The sequence below is a fragment of the Talpa occidentalis genome, unplaced genomic scaffold (genome assembly GCF_014898055.3).
Source record: "Talpa occidentalis isolate TD23 unplaced genomic scaffold, MPIMG_talOcc4v2.1 talOcc4.11, whole genome shotgun sequence".
NCBI classification, from domain to species: Eukaryota; Metazoa; Chordata; class Mammalia; order Eulipotyphla; family Talpidae; genus Talpa; species Talpa occidentalis.
This window is the reverse complement of record NW_023601104.1, coordinates 12,714,680-12,731,922: the sequence shown is the minus strand read 5'-3', so window position 1 is coordinate 12,731,922 and position 17,243 is coordinate 12,714,680. Positions and strand designations below refer to the sequence as shown.

At 45.1% G+C, this 17,243-nt stretch overlaps 2 protein-coding genes across 7 annotated transcripts in view; one reads left to right on the top strand and one right to left on the bottom strand.

The window, feature by feature from the left end:
- TP53BP1 (tumor protein p53 binding protein 1) overlaps positions 1–10,707 on the top strand; it is a 115,370-nt gene extending 104,663 nt beyond the window's left edge. For 3 of the 6 annotated variants that reach the window (XM_054701048.1, XM_054701055.1, XM_054701054.1), the window contains 6 exons: positions 46–264; positions 1,829–2,044; positions 5,249–5,343; positions 5,769–5,968; positions 6,453–6,598; positions 6,949–10,707. In XM_054701048.1, the coding sequence (XP_054557023.1) occupies positions 46–264; positions 1,829–2,044; positions 5,249–5,343; positions 5,769–5,968; positions 6,453–6,598; positions 6,949–7,136 (1,064 nt within the window). In that variant the 3' untranslated portion in view covers positions 7,137–10,707. The remainder of the gene's footprint in view (positions 1–45; positions 265–1,828; positions 2,045–5,248; positions 5,344–5,768; positions 5,969–6,452; positions 6,599–6,948) is intronic. The other 3 variants (XM_037502343.2, XM_037502341.2, XM_037502342.2) reach the window with 1 other exon arrangement.
- TUBGCP4 (tubulin gamma complex associated protein 4) overlaps positions 2,488–17,243 on the bottom strand; it is a 50,071-nt gene continuing 35,315 nt past the window's right edge. Inside the window, exons 11-18 of the mRNA XM_037502344.2 lie at positions 17,118–17,223; positions 15,601–15,708; positions 15,050–15,188; positions 12,740–12,917; positions 12,104–12,238; positions 9,938–10,054; positions 9,343–9,482; positions 2,488–8,712 (exon numbers count right to left, since the gene is read on the bottom strand). Coding sequence (XP_037358241.1) covers positions 8,700–8,712; positions 9,343–9,482; positions 9,938–10,054; positions 12,104–12,238; positions 12,740–12,917; positions 15,050–15,188; positions 15,601–15,708; positions 17,118–17,223 — 936 coding nt within the window. The 3' untranslated portion in view covers positions 2,488–8,699. The remainder of the gene's footprint in view (positions 8,713–9,342; positions 9,483–9,937; positions 10,055–12,103; positions 12,239–12,739; positions 12,918–15,049; positions 15,189–15,600; positions 15,709–17,117; positions 17,224–17,243) is intronic.

The following is a 17,243-nucleotide window of genomic DNA, read 5'->3' as shown; positions in this document are numbered from 1 at the left end:
GCCTCAGACCATGAGAGTTGACCAGTATTTGGCTTATCCTATCAGACAATTTGGTGGAAGGGAAGCGGAAACGACGTAGTAACATCAGCTCTCCAGCCACCCCGACTGCCTCCAGCAGCAGCAGCAGCACAACGCCTACCCGCAAGGTCACCGAAAGCCCTCGTGCCTCCGTGGGAGCTCCCTCAGGTAAAAGAAAACTCATCGTATCTGAAGAGGAACGGTCCCCTGCCAAGCGAGGCCGGAAGTCTGCTACTGTGAAACCCGGTGAGTGCGCCCTTCTGCCTCAGTCTCTGTGAGACCATGGTGGACTATAGGGCCAGCTGCTATGTGGCTTCAAAGTTGGGGTCCTGAAGAAGCCCACAGGTAGTACCCAGAGACAGCTTACTGTATCCAGCTCTTCCAGCCCCCCAGATCTACCATCAGCCTAGCAAGGGCAGAGAGAGGCCATGTCTCAATCACAAACGCTCATTGACTCCCATGTAGGTTTTTAGGAGGAAAAGTACTGACTTTTAAGCAAATGCAAATTAGGTAAAATATGTCTTTCTTTACTTGGCACTGTCTTCTACTTCTGGAAGTTCTGCTCCCCCCTCCCTTATACTCAAGACCCTGACTTTCCCATACTTTGTCTTGAAAGCTTATTCCTCAGCCTGCATCTCCCCTGCTCTCCTCAGATAGTCCCTTCCCAGCCCTCATGCTTCCTGTGAACAGTGGTGTAATTCGCCTGTTGTTTACTGTGTCCGTGGCCCAGCCCCGGCTGCTGTGGCTTCTGGAGAGACAGGGAGAACCCTCTGTCTAGCAAACTGATGTTCATTGGTTGGTCCACTGTCCTGGCACCAGAGTTCCTTTTCTTGCCTGTATCTGAGCTGTGTGATCTGTGTTTCAGGGATGAGAGGCACGGGACTCCGTGCTTCATATACATTTCCTCATACAATTCCTGAGGGTGTAGGTGCTAGAATGTTTTCCAGTGGAAGAATCTGAGGCACAGAAAAGTTGGCCAGCTTTCCCCAGGTAACACACAGAGAGCCAGAATTCAAACTCAGGCAGTCTGACTTCAGAGTCCAGGCTCATATATCCTATATCAGACTATTCTCTTGCTGCTGGTTTTATTTTAGGGAGACATGCCCTGTCTGTCATCTTAGCTTCTTAATGAGCCTACGATTCAGCTTCTCCAAGTCAGGTATCTGTTTTCTTGAGGACATATTGGGGCACTCCAGCATGGGTGTTCTGGGAGTCCTGGACTGGCCATTCACTTAACCTTCCTAACCGCAGGTGCTGGAAACTGGGGTCACTGAAGCAGGCTATTGGGAGGTGGCTCTGTCAACGTGTAAGAATACTTCAGTGCCGAGTATTCCATGCACCATCCTGGTGAAGGCCCTGGGCAGGGTGGGAGTAATTGCTGGAGCTCTTTCATGTAATAAAAGCAGGGGTTTTATTTTGTCTTGCTTTATTTTTAAGGTTACTTCAAAATACCACCTATTGGGGAAATCAGCACTGAGCACAAGATTTCCAAACATTTATACTCTTACCTAATCTTTGTATTAGAGCCAATTCTTTCTTCAGATGACCTCAGAAGTACTTGGTTTATTTGTATAAAACCAATATTAGTTGATTTTCACTTATGACAACATTATACATTGTTTTCATAACTACGTAAAATTTAAATACATAAGGTCAGCATCTCCTAGGTTGTTGATCTTAAGAATGGTGTTTGGTTTATAGCTCCAAAAAATTCAAGCCCTTGCCTGTCCACCTCATGCTTGGTGGTAGGACCCGTGCCCAGGCAGTGGTCCGTGTCGCTCTAGTAACTGTTGTGCCCCTGTGCTTCCAGGTGCGGTGGGAGTGGGAGAGTTTGTGAGCCCTTGTGAGAGTGGAGACAACATGGGTGAACTTGCCACCCTGGAAGAGCAGAGAGGGCCTTTGCCCCTCAACAAGACCTTATTTCTGGGCTATGCTTTTCTACTCACCATGGCCACGACCAGTGACAAGCTGACCAGCCGTTCAAAACTCCTAGATGGTCCTGCAGGAAGCAGTGAAGAGGAGGAGGGTAAGGCCCTGGGACATCCTGGGCATCTGACATGTGCTTTTCCTTCCTGTCCACTTACTTCGAGTCTAGTGGCCCCTGCCAACTGTACAGGAGGCAGAGCAAGTGGCAGCTGGTCAGAGAAAATTAATTTTACCCTGCTTCTCAGTCTATGGACTGGTTTCACAGAATTTTCTCAGTGGGTCATCAAAGCAATACTATGAGGCAATTGGGAGCTAGATTTTACCATCCACGTTACGGAGAGGAAACAAGGTAGGAGAAGATAAAGAATTGCATTTTTCTGTGATGTTACAGTAGGGTTGGGAGTAGAACCCAGCATTTGCTCTGTTACAAGCATTCAGGACAAGGTAGCTGAGTGCTCTGCCATCTTTCCCATTTGTGTTCCAGGGTGAGCTTCATTCTCGTGAGGTTTTTAAGACTGGGACTGTGGAGTGCTCCAGGGTGATTTCAGAGAAAATCAGCTGCTAGGCTCTTTCAACTCTCGTACCTCTCTTTAACTTGAAACCAAGTCTGCCTACACCTGGTGTTTCTACATTGTTACTTAGGGTTTGAGTAAAGGCTGCAGTTGGGAGAGGTAAAAATTTTAGCTGTCTAAAGTCAATGTGAACCAGAAAGGTCTATAAAAGTTAAAGATCTGTGTGAAATGATGTTCTACAAGTTAAGTGTTCTGACTAGTGTTAAGTCTTGTAAGAGGAAACTGAGTTAAGGAACATGGTTATCATAAAATGTGATGGTTGGCATTTCAGGTACGGAATGATTCTTTCCTAATTAACCAAAACTGTACCTCACCTGCTGCAGGCCACAGGGAGAGGTACATGGGTAGGTGGTCAGGGAGCTGGGTAGAGGTGTGTGCTATCGGTAAACAGCTGGCAGTAGAGAGGCTTTAGGGTACGGGAGCAGGTGTGGCAGTTCCAAGGGCGCACAAAACCTCATTTGTCCGAAGTCAGTAAGGTACAGCGGGAGAGAAGGTGTGGCATGAATGTAGCTTTAATTGGATCATCTTATGGCATTACAAATAATGTCCTGATCTTTTTTTCTTGTTGGACCCTGGCCTTTATTCCCTAACACACTCCTGACCCTTCCCTAGCCCAGGATCTTACAAGGCAGCTCTGCAGATGTTTCATTTGTTGGTTTGGTTGTCGTATCCGGTCACAGGCAGGACGGCCTGCTCTGGTATAATACGCAGCTTGCTCAGTGCTTGAAAACTCTTTGAGCCTGTGTGTATCTAATAAACTCGACTCAGATATCCCCTCCACTCCTCCCTGCTAATACAGCAAACATTTGTAAACTCATGTAACCACAAGTGAGGGGAAGTAGGTCTTGTCTAAATGAGGACTCTAGAACGTTTAGAGGAATCTCCAGGTTTCTCGTTAAATTGGTTGTGGTGACTATGTCTGTTTTATGTTGCTGCTTCAATCTTGGACCAGAATCCTTGCTGTTTTGGGCATATAAAAATGCTTAGGGCTTCCGCCATCTTAGTAAACCTGATGACATCTGTAGTGTTTTAGGGTTTTCAAGAAACAATGATCTGTCTTGCAGACAAATGGGAATCTTAGATGCCAGTTTATATTGTATCTTATGAGACACTAATAATAAGAATATGGCACCTGGTCTTGTTAGGTGGCCCATTAACATTAGCCACAGGGATTGAGTCAAGTCTGTTTAGCAGCTTTATCCTTAATTTAGATGATGGGATTAAAAACTTTTCATTTAAGACTGGCTGGGCAAGGCTACTCCTAAGTCAAAAAAAAAAAAAAAAAAAAAAAGCAAAGGAAATTAAATCGAAGCTAGTTAAGAAATGGATTGCATAGACAGGGTAATATTTGATTATACAAGTGCAAGGAAATACAATTGGAAATACCTCATCTCCATAGGTTAGGACTAGAGAAATAATGGACCTTAAGGGGCCATGTGTTAGTAGCAGTGTCAGTACTGAGAACTGGCGTCATATATTGGGATGGATGATGCAAAGGAAGCAATAAGAAATAGGCCTGTTATGTTCTGCGTGTTCTCATGTCTATAGAGTTTCTAGTTTGGGTTTTCATTTTGAGAAGAACCAAGAATGTTCAATCAAGAACAGAACAGTGGGGCCTCCCCGGTGGCGCAGCAGTTGAGCGCTGGGTTGCAAAGCTGCCCGCAGCCTCTGCAGCACTGGTTCGATCCCCGGCCACTGGCGAGGGTCCCACATGGCGCGCAGACCTCTCCTGCTGCCCGCTGCTCCCCTCAGCAGTGTATTTCGTCAGTCTGCCTGTTCTGCTCTCCCTTCTGGCTCTGGTGAATCCTCTCACCCTCCTGCACTTCTGACTGTACCCAGTGCTTGTATAAATAAATCAATCTTTAAAAAAAAAAAAAAAATGAACAGTGAAGAGTAGGTGAGCCAGTCAGATAGAGGACTGAGTTTGGGCATTATCTGAGCAGCTTCAGCAGGCAGGGAGGGCTCCACTCTCGGGTCATCACTGGATATGGGGGGGAGGGGAAAGGGTTGTGGCATTTGAACTTTGGGTTTTTTATTTGTGATAAGTTTACTAGAACTTAAAGTGTTGTCAACTGCTCCTCTCATAACTGAAATTAGATACTTGGTCAAAATAATCAACTTTTAATTGCTCTATGGTCCTTATAGCTTCGGCCTCATCGCATAACTTCTACTTCCCCCTCAACCCTGTAGAGCAGTCATGCTGTTCAGTCATGTACTCCAAGATCAAAGGTAGATAGTTTAATAAAAAGTCTGAAACAGAATTTTCTGGCCAGCCTTCATGTAACTAAAATTTTAAAACTTTTAACATTCTGGTTTATCATTTTCAGTGTATAGTGGGAACGTGAAGGTTTGATTATAAAGTGCTAATCTGTGACTCATTTCATAGAATTACAGGAAGTGGCTTAGTTTGCTGCAGGACTTAAGAAGTTCCTGATAGTAAATGCATCACTCTGGGAAGGGGCTGTGGTCCTCCCTATGAACAGTACCATGATTAGTCTTAGATCTGGGACCTATCTCCATTTCTCATCTTCCCAGTCCTCCTGCTTTTGCCCCTTCTTCTGGCTATACTTCATAGGCCTCAAGACAGATCTCTTTCTGACCCGTGAGTAGGTCTGATGTAGCCTGCAACACTGTGCAAATAATGGGGAGTGGCAAAGGGGACAGTGAGAAGCAGGCGTAAAGTAGTAAATGAGAAATGAAATAATTATCTTGGTCTTCTGTGTTTTATATAGAAATTTTAGAAATTCCTCCTTTCAACAAACAGTACACAGAATCCCAGCTTCGAGCAGGAGCTGGCTATATTCTCGAAGACTTCAATGAAGCTCAGGTGAGGAGTTTCTTTCTGCAACTTACCAGAAGGGCAGTGATGAAGAGTGTTTGCTGTATTGAGGAGTCAGGGAGGTTGAGTATAGCAGCCAGAGCTCAGAAGATGGCCGAAACGGTAATGCAGAAATAGAATCGTTACTGTGTACACGGAAGATAAAACGTTGGGCTAATTAATACCTATGGTTCTGCTGCTCGGGCAGAAGCAGACTGAATTGTGTTTAGAAGAAATTCTATTATGTTGCTGATTCTTAGCCCGAAAAGCAGAATACCGGGAGGCTGGTTTTCTTTTAGGACTTAAACCCTCAAAGCTATAGGTGAGGCACAGAAAGAAAGCATCTTGGCCCTTTCTGTGTGAGAAGAGGCTGTGGGTAAAAGTACAGGCATAAATAGTACTTGCAGGTCTTCACATCTGTTCTATTCTTCCAGTGCAACACGGCCTACCAGTGTCTCCTAATTGCGGATCAGCATTGTCGAACCCGGAAGTACTTTTTGTGCCTTGCCAGTGGGATTCCTTGTGTATCTCATGTCTGGGTCCATGACAGTTGCCATGCCAACCAGCTTCAGAATTACCGTAATTATCTGCTGCCAGCTGGGTACAGTCTTGAGGAGCAAAGAATTCTGGATTGGTGAGTATTTGAAACCCAATCTAGAATGGTAGTCAAGCAGATAATAAAATACTGGGAGGGGGAGACTCTAGGTGAGAAATTATTTATGGAAATTGCAATGCTCATAGGTTAATAAAGAATTTGGGTTTGAGATTATTTTGGCAGTTCAACTAGTTGAACTTTCAAAAATGGGAGGATTTTCATGTAGGTCCAGTATTCTCAACCTGTAAGGTTAGGGCACTATTAAGCAAGACCTTTTAAAATATGGGATCAGGAGCTTATTTGGCATATTGGTCCCAAGATAAACATGGAAATCAGAAGGTCCAGATTCCAGAGAATACATATTCACAGAAAGGGGAGGGAGGAAAGGTTCTATAATACAGGGGTTCATTTTTTTTTAAAGTATTCTGATGTACCTTAAATTCCTTCGCAGAAAGGCTGTTGTTGAACACTGTCCTGCTTAGTCCCCTCCAATTCTAAGGTGCTGTCTCTCACTTACTCACAGGCAACCCCGGGAAAACCCTTTCCAGAACCTGAAAGTACTCTTGGTATCAGACCAACAGCAGAACTTCCTGGAGCTCTGGTCTGAGATCCTCATGACTGGGGGAGCAGCCTCTGTGAAGCAGCACCATTCAAGTGCCCATAACAAAGGTACCTGGAAAGTGCGTGTGTTGTTTTGGAAGGGTGTCCTTACACCTACCTGTTAGGCCTCGTTAGGTGTGAATAAACATCAGCCTAAGAGGTGAACCAGTTTAAATGAGGCACTGGGATGTTTATACTTCTACTGGTGGTGTCCAGTGATGTACTTGCTGACATTTCTAAAGGTCAGCTGATACCGATTCTTTCTGTTCTGGGTTGTGATCCCCAGTAGCACTGTGTTGGACTTAATGGGTTTTAGTTTGGGCAGGGAGGGATGTGCTGGCTAGAAGGCACATCTGGCTCTTTAGCGGAGGGCTACATGGCGTCTCCTTACCTTATTCACCTCCCCCTGCTCCCTGCAGATATTGCGTTAGGGGTATTTGATGTGGTGGTGACGGACCCCTCGTGCCCAGCCTCGGTGCTGAAGTGTGCGGAAGCATTGCAGCTGCCCGTGGTGTCACAAGAGTGGGTGATCCAGTGCCTCATTGTTGGGGAGAGAATTGGATTCAAGCAGCATCCAAAATATAAACATGATTATGTTTCTCACTAAGGATATACTTGGTCTTACCTGTTTTATTCCCTGCGTCGTGGAGATTGTGTTTTAACAGGTTTTAAATGTGTCTTGTGTGTAACTGGATTCCTTGCATGGATCTTGTACATAGTTTTATTTGCTGGACTTTTATGATAAAATAAATGTTGAATCTCTTTGGTTGTAGTAACTGGGATTTCTTTCTTTGAGTTTAATGTCAGAACAAATAGCAAGACAATTACAGCCCTCCTCTGCCATTGACAATAGGTTTGTTCACTGTAGGACACTAGCCAAGGAAAGTAAGATGTGAATTTTCAAGTCTTGTGTAGCATTATTGTCAGAAGATTATCTAGGGCTGTCTAAAATTCTACTTGTAAAACTTGGTTTTACGGTAGGCCCACATTAATGGTTGTGCCGAAAGTTGAACGGAATTGGGAACAGCTCTAAATTTCTTGGCGATTAAGGAAAAAAAGTCTTAGAGCCTAGTTCCTTTCAGACCTGAAAGGGAAAAGGACCATTTGCCATGAATGGACAGTGACTAAGCTTGACGGGGTGACCTTCTGCAAAGAAAAACATGAGCAGCACAGGTGGGAAGACTTGTCAGTACTTCTAGCCTCAGGTCCTATATTTTATTACTGTTACAGTCACAGTTGCCAGAGGCTATTCTCCTTCCCTGTCCCCCTAGCAGCATCCCTGTTGATGTTCCCTCGTTCTCCAGAGCAGAGGCCAGTAAGTATCTTAGGCCTGTGGGCCATTTGGTAGATCAATTAACTCACTTTGGCTCCGCTAAGCATGGAAGCGCCCATGGGCAATAAGGAGATGGATGAGTATGATTGTTCCAGTAAAACTATCAAAACAGGTGGCGACCCACAGTTTACTAACCTCTGCTCCAGAGAGAGGAGTGGAAGGGAACATCTTTTGCTGACAACTGCAGGAGTAAGGGCTGTAGTATGCGGTAGAAGATGAAAACCAAACTCGATGGCAACAAACAGACCACCAGAACTGTTGTTTTACTAGTCTGAGATAATTGCAAGTTACTGGTAAAAATCTAGTTTCTATTTTGAAGATGCTAAACGATGTGGAATATTCTCGATTTCAATTTTCTGAATGAGGAGTCTGTGGGGCCAGTGAAAGCCTATCTTACCTGGTGCCTTTCTTGCTCAGTACTAATATCTAGCACTTGACCTATTTATAATTGTCACATGAGCCACAAATATTTTTCTGATTTGTATTGTTTACTGCCTTGTCTCCTGCAGCTTGAACAGTACCTAAGCACATAATAGATGCTCAGTAATTGACAGATGAATGAATGAACATACCCGACAAATGTTCTCAATGTAACGGATCTTGCATGGTCAGCGGGGAGAACTGATGCCAACATTCTCGGTGGGCAAATTAACTCCCTTTCCACATGAAAATGATGGGAAGGATTTGCACCCACTGATGGTCAGGAAATGCTTCCAAGGAGAAAAAGTAGAGTCCTCTCAGTAGACTGCAGACATTTGGTGAGTGGCTAGAAATGAATCTTCTGTAACAGACTTAGGAAGGTGTAAGACTGTTACTCAGTTTCTGAGCCATATGTTTTCACATCCCAAAACTAGAAAAAAGGGGGAAAAAAGCTTTATCAAATATCTTGCTTTCTCAAGAACTGTCTTCAAAGAAATGTGATGAGGGCAACTCTGATCTAGATAATGACATTTTAAAACTCAAAATTTCGCCTTTTCGGCTAAAATCACTTAGGGGGAAAAAGATGGGATATTTTAGAGGGAAGGTGGATACTAAAGTGCTTTTTTTTAAATGGGACAGACCTCAGAAGCTGTCACTGAACCTCACTATTAAATGAAAAATGGTTTAGCTTTAGAAATGGGGGGGGGGTGTCTCTCTCCTTTCACAGCTGTGGAAGTGTGGAAGCTGGGGCCCGCCACCTCAGGCTGCACAGCCAATTCCACCCAGTGTAGTACCTCACCAGGAACTTAACTATCTCCGTGTTGGTGCTAGGACTGTGCTATCATGGTGACTTATGCTGGAAAGAAATCTTCATTAACATTTAATGATAATTAGGTACACAGTTCTTTATCTCTGAGTCTAGTTTCTGAAGTGAGAATATTTACATAAAGGCAGACTATTTAAACTAGATAATGGTTAGTTTCCTTCCTGCTCTGGAATTATGTAGCTCATTGAAAAGCCACACACACAAAGTCTACTGGGTTCCCCAAGTTTCTCCTACCTGCCCAGAGTTCCTCCAGCCTGGGTGTAATATTTGTTATAATCCAGTCGTAACAGTAGTTGAGCCAAATCTGAATTTATCTGATGGTTCCGAACACTGGAGAGAATCTTGAAGAGGAGTGAAGACTGGCGGCTAAAGCCCTATAGAGAGAAGGACTCAAGCTGTCAAAGGCACCGTCAGCTCTTAAGATGACCGACTGCTTAGTACCCACAGCACATGACTTCCTGTGCCAGGAGCACAATTTGTATGTTCTCCTTCAAAATTAACGTATCAGAATTGAGGAAAGCCCGTGTTTGGTACCAAAAGCAGGCAGGTCATTACACTCTAAAATATGGAGTTAGCGCAAGGAAGTAAAGAGGTTGAATAAGAAAGGGCAAACAAAGCCAGTCTGTACTTGGTGGGCCAAGTAAACAGGGCTGGACTATGTTTCAACACTCAGGCAGCACAGAATTATGTTTCTGAATCAACTGACCCCAACGTTTTTATCTTTGCATCTTTTTCTGCTTAAACGTATTGGGGAAATGCTCTGTTGATTCAGAGATCACCCCTCTCCGTTGGTAAAACCACCACTGTCCTTTGGTCGGGGCTGACTCACCTTCACCAGGATGCTCAGCTGGGCGGCTCCACGCTCATCCAGTGGGCCCAGGTTCTGACTGACCAGGGAGCAAAAGCTGTGACAGAGATCTAGGATTTCATTCAGGCAGTGAAACACCTGTCCAGAAAACAGTGGTCATTAGGAAAAGAAGGAAGATACGTCTGTAAAGTTAAAGATCGGGAAAGTTATCCCGCAGTTGGCTTAGTCCCATTCTCCCACAGCTGACCTCAGGAGAGGCAATGCCAGATGCAAGTCCTGCCAGCCCCCCTCAAAATGCTACAAACTTTTCTGATGAAGAGGCTGGCGTTCCCTTAGTCACCCCTGGACAAAGCCTCCACTCTCTAAGCACATTCATCATTTCTGGGACCCGCAGTGTCCTCCCGCCCCAAGCTGTTTCCAAGGTTCCCTGTGCCCAGGACGCTCAGTACCAGTTTCGGCCCCGTGCTCTCAGTGGGGCATCAGCGCCACGTAGTCTTAGTGACCCTGCTTCTCTCTCCGCATACCTGTGCTGTTCACGTGGCCATTTGTTCAGGCCTCCTGTGTTGTTACTGATCTGTGTTGCGTATGTATGTCTTGTTTCTCCAACTAGATTGTGAGCTCCTTAAGGGCAGAGCCATGACTTATACCTCGTTGTATCCCCAGTGCCTTGCATATAGTAAGCACTCAATAAATATTTAATGATGACCACCTGATGTGATACTTGGCTTTTCTCCCAGGATGCACTCATGCCATACAAGGACGGGGTTCTGTCACAGTAGCTCTTGATGGTTTTCAATTCATAGGACCCTTTGAGGGTGGCAGCTTTATAAACTCACTCTCCTGTAGTGCAGCAAGCAAAACAGCCCCAGATACCAGGATAGAGAAGTCTGTGGGACTTGTGGTGTGGCACAACTGAGGGGTAACCACTAGCTCACAGCAGAGATAGTGTGTGTGTATATATATTTTTGAATCTTCAAGGGGTCATTTCAGTCTTCCTGCTTTTTATCTAGGAACTGGAACCATCTTGTGAGTTTTAAAAAATGCTGGTGCTTGGATCTTACTCCAGGGATTCAAATTTAAGTGCTGTAGGTACTAAATTTTTTAAAGTTCCCAGATGTTCCAGCATGGACCAAGGCTGAAAATAACTTCCCTGAAGGAGATAATATGTACTTGTTTGACACATACAGAGGAAGCCACTATTCCAACTGTCTGTGAAAATAACTTTCGAAAATTGGTATATCTTCATCTAAAAGATTTCTAAGAAAATAATTCCGCATACTTTTTGGTGACCTTTCTGTGGTGTCAGAAAAGTTTTAAACATTTAAATCCTCCAGAGGGATAAGCACATATACTTTCATTTTTAGCTCTCACCACACCCTGTGATAGTTCTGTTCCCCACTCTGTCTCTGGTGAATCCTCTCACCCCCCACCACCTCTGGCCTATACCCCGGTTCTTGTATAAATAAATCTTAAAAGATTTTAGGGCCTCTCTGGTGGTGCAAGGGGTTAAGACACAACCTATGAAGCTATCTGCAGTCACTGCAGCACGAGTTCGATCCCTGGCCAGAGAGCTACCCACATGGCACAGCAGACCTCTCCTGACTCGCCCACTGCTCCCTTCAGCAGTGTACGTAAGTCAATCTGCCTGTTCTGTTCCCCACTCTGGTGACTTCTCTTACCCCCCCACACCTCTGACCTGTACCCCAGTTCTTGCATGAATAAATTTTTTTTTTTAAGATTTATTTATTTGTTTGTTTGTTTATACATACAAGCACTGGGTATAGTCAGAAGCACGGGAGGTGAGAGAATTCGCCAGAGCCAGAGCGGGGAGCAGAGCAGGCAGAAGGACCGAAGTACACTGCTGAGGGGAGCAGCGGGCGGCAGGAGAGGTCTGCATGCCATGTGGGACCCTCCTCCGGTGGCCCGGGAGCAGCTGGGGATGGAACCGGCGCCGCATAGGCTGTGGGCAGCTTCGCAACCCAGCGCTCAACCGCTGCGCCACCGGGGAGGCCCAATAAATAAATCTTAAAAAAAAAAAAAGATTTTAGAAATTCAAAGACGTTTGTTTTGTTTTACAAATTTTTTAAAGTATGTAAAAATGAGACGGGAGAATTTACTAGTTAGTTTCATATGGTGGCAACTCAAAGTGCCTAAGGGAACAGAGAGGCTAGAAGCAGCCCTACTTACAGGTTTCAGCAAGATAAAGGACTGGGCCAGCAAATTGCTCAGGAAGTGGTCATGAGCCAATCGGATGCTTTCAAAATCTCGTGTTGAATTGATCTGATGAAGCAGCTGTGAGAACTGAGACTCCAGCACATCTACCTGAGAGACAGTTACACGCAGAGTTTTAGCACCTTGCATATTCTAACCAGTCAAGGACATTCAGGTGCCTGGCTGGATAAAATAGATGTTATTTACACTCACCTTCCTCTTATCTAAGTTAAGTGTACAGCTGAGCAAAGACACATATTGCCTAGCCTTGTAGCAAGTCACTTGCCTAATTCTAACCTGCCAAGGCGCCCTGCCCCAACCCAATCCTGTCCAAATCGCTTTGGCTAAACTGGCTTGGTTAAGTCCTATAGGATTCCAGAGACTACCACAAACTGTTAAGAGTCAAGTTATCAATAACTAAGTAATGCATTGATAAGGACCACCCCCATTCTTCATTCTCCACCTGTTTATAGCCACTGTCCTCTAAAATGCCCCTAAGTAACAGGTCTAGTAATACAACCTGTGACTCTCCTCAAACCCCAGGATTGCAGTTCCTCTTCAAAAATTGACTTCTTTTCATACCCTTCCTTCTACTCATCCCCTGGCTCGGACCTGGAGATAGTACTGAAGATTATCCACTAAGAATGCCATGTGGTTTCGTAGGCGCCACTTGACTGCATCGGTCTGGTTGGACTTGAGGTGCTTGCGCTGCATCTGTAGAGCCCAGCAGTGCTGCAGTTCAGCTTGCACCCGGCGCACACTCAGTAAGTACTTAAAAACAACGTTGTATCTAGGACATTAATAGTCGGTTATTCAAGGTATAAAAAGTTCACTTCCCGTCCCTACCTGCATGAAAGCCCCTAGAACTTGTGCCACCCACCCGTCCCCCAAAAAGGCAGACAGGAAAGAATGGCTAGAGTTGGACCAATGAACTGTGGCTTATTTATACAATGGAATATTACACAGCAACCAAAATGGATTCTGTGTCCCTCCCTCCCCAAAAATTATAGCTTGGTACTTTTTAAAATAATGCTTAAAACAGAAAAAAAAAAAAAGGTCTATCTTTGGGGAGTAGATAGCTGTTACAAAACATGCTAAACATCTAGAGAAAAAACATGGAATTTAAAATAGTACCTTAGGTTGGAGGAGTCAAGGGGTCAAGACTAGGAAGGACCACACAAATATATGTATATTATTTTCAGTGTTGTAGTTTTTGTGGGGGGGGGGCGGTGTGTGGGTGTGAGAGAGAGAGAGAGAAGGGAGGATGAAGGATCTTGTGAGGATGTAAGAAGAATGTATTTTGGTTAATCTAATAATCTGTCCTTGAATCCCAAAGAGAAAATAAAATTGAGGGATCCCCTTAGTGCGTTCAAACTCCTGCCTTCCAGTCTAGGGGCCTAATGCTCAGCCCCATGCTAAGACATTCATGCCTGGTAGAACTGTGTGTATTCACTTGTTTTTAGGCGAGTTTACAGAAAATCTGATTCCATTTGTTTTAAAAATTGTCTATTTCTAATGGAACATGCCGCAGCATAGTACATCTGGTTTGGATTTGATTTGAACAAATCCCACCACAAATGACATTTTTAGATAACTGGGGAAATTTTAGTGTGGGCTGGATATTAGACAATAAGGAATTATTAAATTTATCAGAATGATGGCATTTATGTTAAGAATATGTTCCTTTTTTTACATAAAGAAAAAGTTTATTGAGGAGAAAAGGGACAGAAATAAAGTGGGACTCCCAGGCTGGTGGAACCAGGCCAGGGAGGGGCACGGAAGCCCCAAGAATATGTTCTTTTTGAACTGCATAGTCTGAAGTCAAATGACATGTCTGTGATGTGCCTCATAAAGTGCCAGCCAAAAAAAAAAAAGGCAGCATAATGTCAGTGGTCAGTGAAGCTAATGCATATGAGGAGTTTGTTATAGTCTACTTTTGCTTATATTTGGAACTTTTTATAATAAAATTTAAAAATAAGCATAATTTCTTCAACAGTGTTAAGAGCATACAAGTTAGGAGCTAAGTGGTTTGTGTGCTCATGGGATGCTGAGCGCCATGGGGACAAGGTCCATGCAGCTGACTTTGGTGGCTGTGGGCTCTGAATCTCCCACAGAACCTTCTCCCTAGACAAGCCTCATCTTTTCCAGGTTATAGTATCATACGCTAATTTACTCTCCCCCAACGCAGAGAGGGTTGTGAAGACAACAGGGAGGATGAAGAGGAGCCCTTCTGTTCGTTTGTTGCCTTTTCTCCACGCATCTGCCACAACCGAGCACGATGGGGTCTGTTCCCCAGCCTTGCCAGTGCCCCAACCAGTGAGTGAGTTTGGAAAGTCCATTAAAATGGTGCGGGTGGGTTTCACAGGCCACTACCAGCCCTGCCTGCTTCCGCCAACTCCTTTCCCTACAACTCTAGTTCCCCCGTTTTGTAGGGCTGGAGGTGCAAACAGCACTTCCTGCTGCCCCTCCCTAGAGGTGAGGAGGCATCTCTCACGTGGCTAAAAGTCCACAGACAACTCTTGGGTCTTCCCAAGTAAATCAATAAAGAATTACCAAAGTTAGTGTGAAACCTAGTCAGAGCTGATGAATAACTAAGGGCCAGCCTTTCACTGGGGTGCCCAAGACTTTCTCAGAGTTTACAAAGTGGAATCCTGTAAATTATTATTTTGCAGGTAAACAAACCAACCCGCCTTCCCCCAACTTTGTGGCTTTAAGGATTTGACCCTGCTGCCCACTCCAGCATCCACCACTCCCTATTGTAGGACTTCTGAAACTTAACAGTATTCTCTCTCCATCCCCCAAAGGCATTTGAGTTTACATCTGATTTGCTGTCTGTTAAAAACTAGCTGAGTGGCTAGCTTGTGCCCACCAATTTATTCCCTTTGGAGAATATTTACCCATGAAAAGCTCAGAAGTACTCACTTTTCCAGGACTGCAGGGGTGAAGAGGATGTGTAGTGGCCATTGCACTTTGTAGGAAAGGCCAAGGGCTGCCCAGCCAGATGCAGGGGCTTCCCGGGGAGAAGTTTCCCGAGAAGGCCCTTCTCTTGCCTGAGTGGCATCTATTAAGGGGAGAAAGGACAATCCTGGTAATCTAGACATGGCCTTTCACCAAGGTGAGTACCAGTCATGCAGTGATGGCTCATTCAAGCCCGTGCCACCAGAAGCATCAAGGGGACTCAGGGAACTTGCAGGGGACAAGGGAGCATCTGTGTGAGCTGCTCTCAAGAGCTCTTTTAGAGATTCTTTTTCCAGACCGCAAATCCAGTGACTGGAAATAGAGACCATTCCAGGAGCACAACCAAATTGCCTGAGCATTGCACTTAGCTCTCTGCACCTTCCTTTTCTGCCATGTAAAAGGAGCGCACTGGACTACGTCTCAAATATGTGATTTCTGTGGAGGTGGACAGAAGCCATGGTGGAGAACAGATGGTGGCCAGTAGGAGTGCAAAAGGTGCCAGAAAGAAGACGAACCTTTATGCTCCTTTCCATGGTAGTCAATTGTCAAGTGCAACAGAGGGAGAAGGTTGTCGTCATCGAGTAATACCTTGTGGGCGGACTGCTGGAAGGCCACGTTCACATCTGCAAGGAAGAACGGGCTGCCAAGAATGCTCTGCGGCAACACCCAGGCCCCTCTGGCTTCCCACTTCGCCCCCAGACGGCCAGTGCTGACAGCAGGATGGGGCGGACATAGGCTGTTTTTTGCCTGACTAGCACACACTCCTTTCCCTGCTGGTAAAAGCTCCCCAATAGTCCTTGGAGAATCACCTCCACCCAGTAAAATCCTGTAGTTCTAGTGGGGTTGACAACACCTGGTCCTAAGTAGGCAAGAGACCCAGGCATGGTCAGTTGGAATGAACACTTGACCTCGTGACACTGTTTTGTTCAGGGAGCCGAACATGACTCACGCCAGGCTGTACCGACTTTGAAAGAGTGTAGCTCTTTCTTTTGAGATAAACAGGGATATAGTAGGATATAAGCTTGGCCGGGGGGTCATCCTGCTGCCATAAGGAGCAGGCCTGACAAGGCAGAGGTGAAGGACGTAATGATACCTAGTCCTCAAGGCATCATGCGTGCTTCTGGCTCAAAATCTGCCTAAAGCCAGCATACTTGAGACCTTTTCAGTTATGAGAATCATTATTCTTCTTTTCCCTACCTTTTGAGTTGGCACTGAGATTTCTGATACTGGCAACTAAAAAGTTTCCACAAGTACAATGGAAATGCATAGAGCCAGAAAAATGGTACCCTATCTTCTCTCCACCCCAAACCCCCATTTTCTTTAAAAGTCTTATTCAACCCTACTTGTGCAGTATGAGTAGGATTGGTCACCAACTGACCGAGGGTGAACACTTTACTGAGGTCCGCATGCCTGAGTGTCCTGACCTGACCTCTTTGATGCAGACTGGACTAGTCAAAATCCTTTCCCTGGACTTTAACTTGTCACCAGAGATACTGGGATTGGTGCCTTCAGTAGAAACTGAAGCATATTCCTGGGAATTTTTGGAGGCCGTGTTTTCACATGGGACTAGAAAGTCACCCAACAGCACACAAGAAGCACAGGTACAACATGGAGAGAGGGAAAACCCTAGCAATATTCGTTGTTCTAAGGCCCAGCTATAGCCCTATCCCACTGAAGTGACAGATCCAATAGCAGATAAATCCCCACTTCCTACCCAGGCTAGCTCAGGCTACGTTTCCACCATTCGTAGCCTAAGGACTTCTGATGCAATACAACAAGTGGTAACAAGTCCCAATATGTCCCAAAAGGCATATACAGCTATAATCCGATGATATAAAATACCTGGTTTGAAGGCCTGCAAACCAAGATGCTGCTCCTAATGACCTCAGCATGAAGCCTACCTGAAAAGCCTTCCATCTTTAGAAACACTGCTGTACGTCACCAGGTTGCTCGTGCATGCTTCAGCAGCAGCCATGAAATACCCTACAACTTCAGGACGCTTAGGTATCTCTCAGTTCCAGAGGGCAATTACCATGTTCAGTGACTGCAGTGGGTGGTGTTTTTAACATGTGCTGAGCTGTGTCAATGAAGGCCTGAAACAGTTCTCCACGTCCCAAAAGGTAAAAGTCTTTAATAATCTAAGGAAAGAATTTCAATG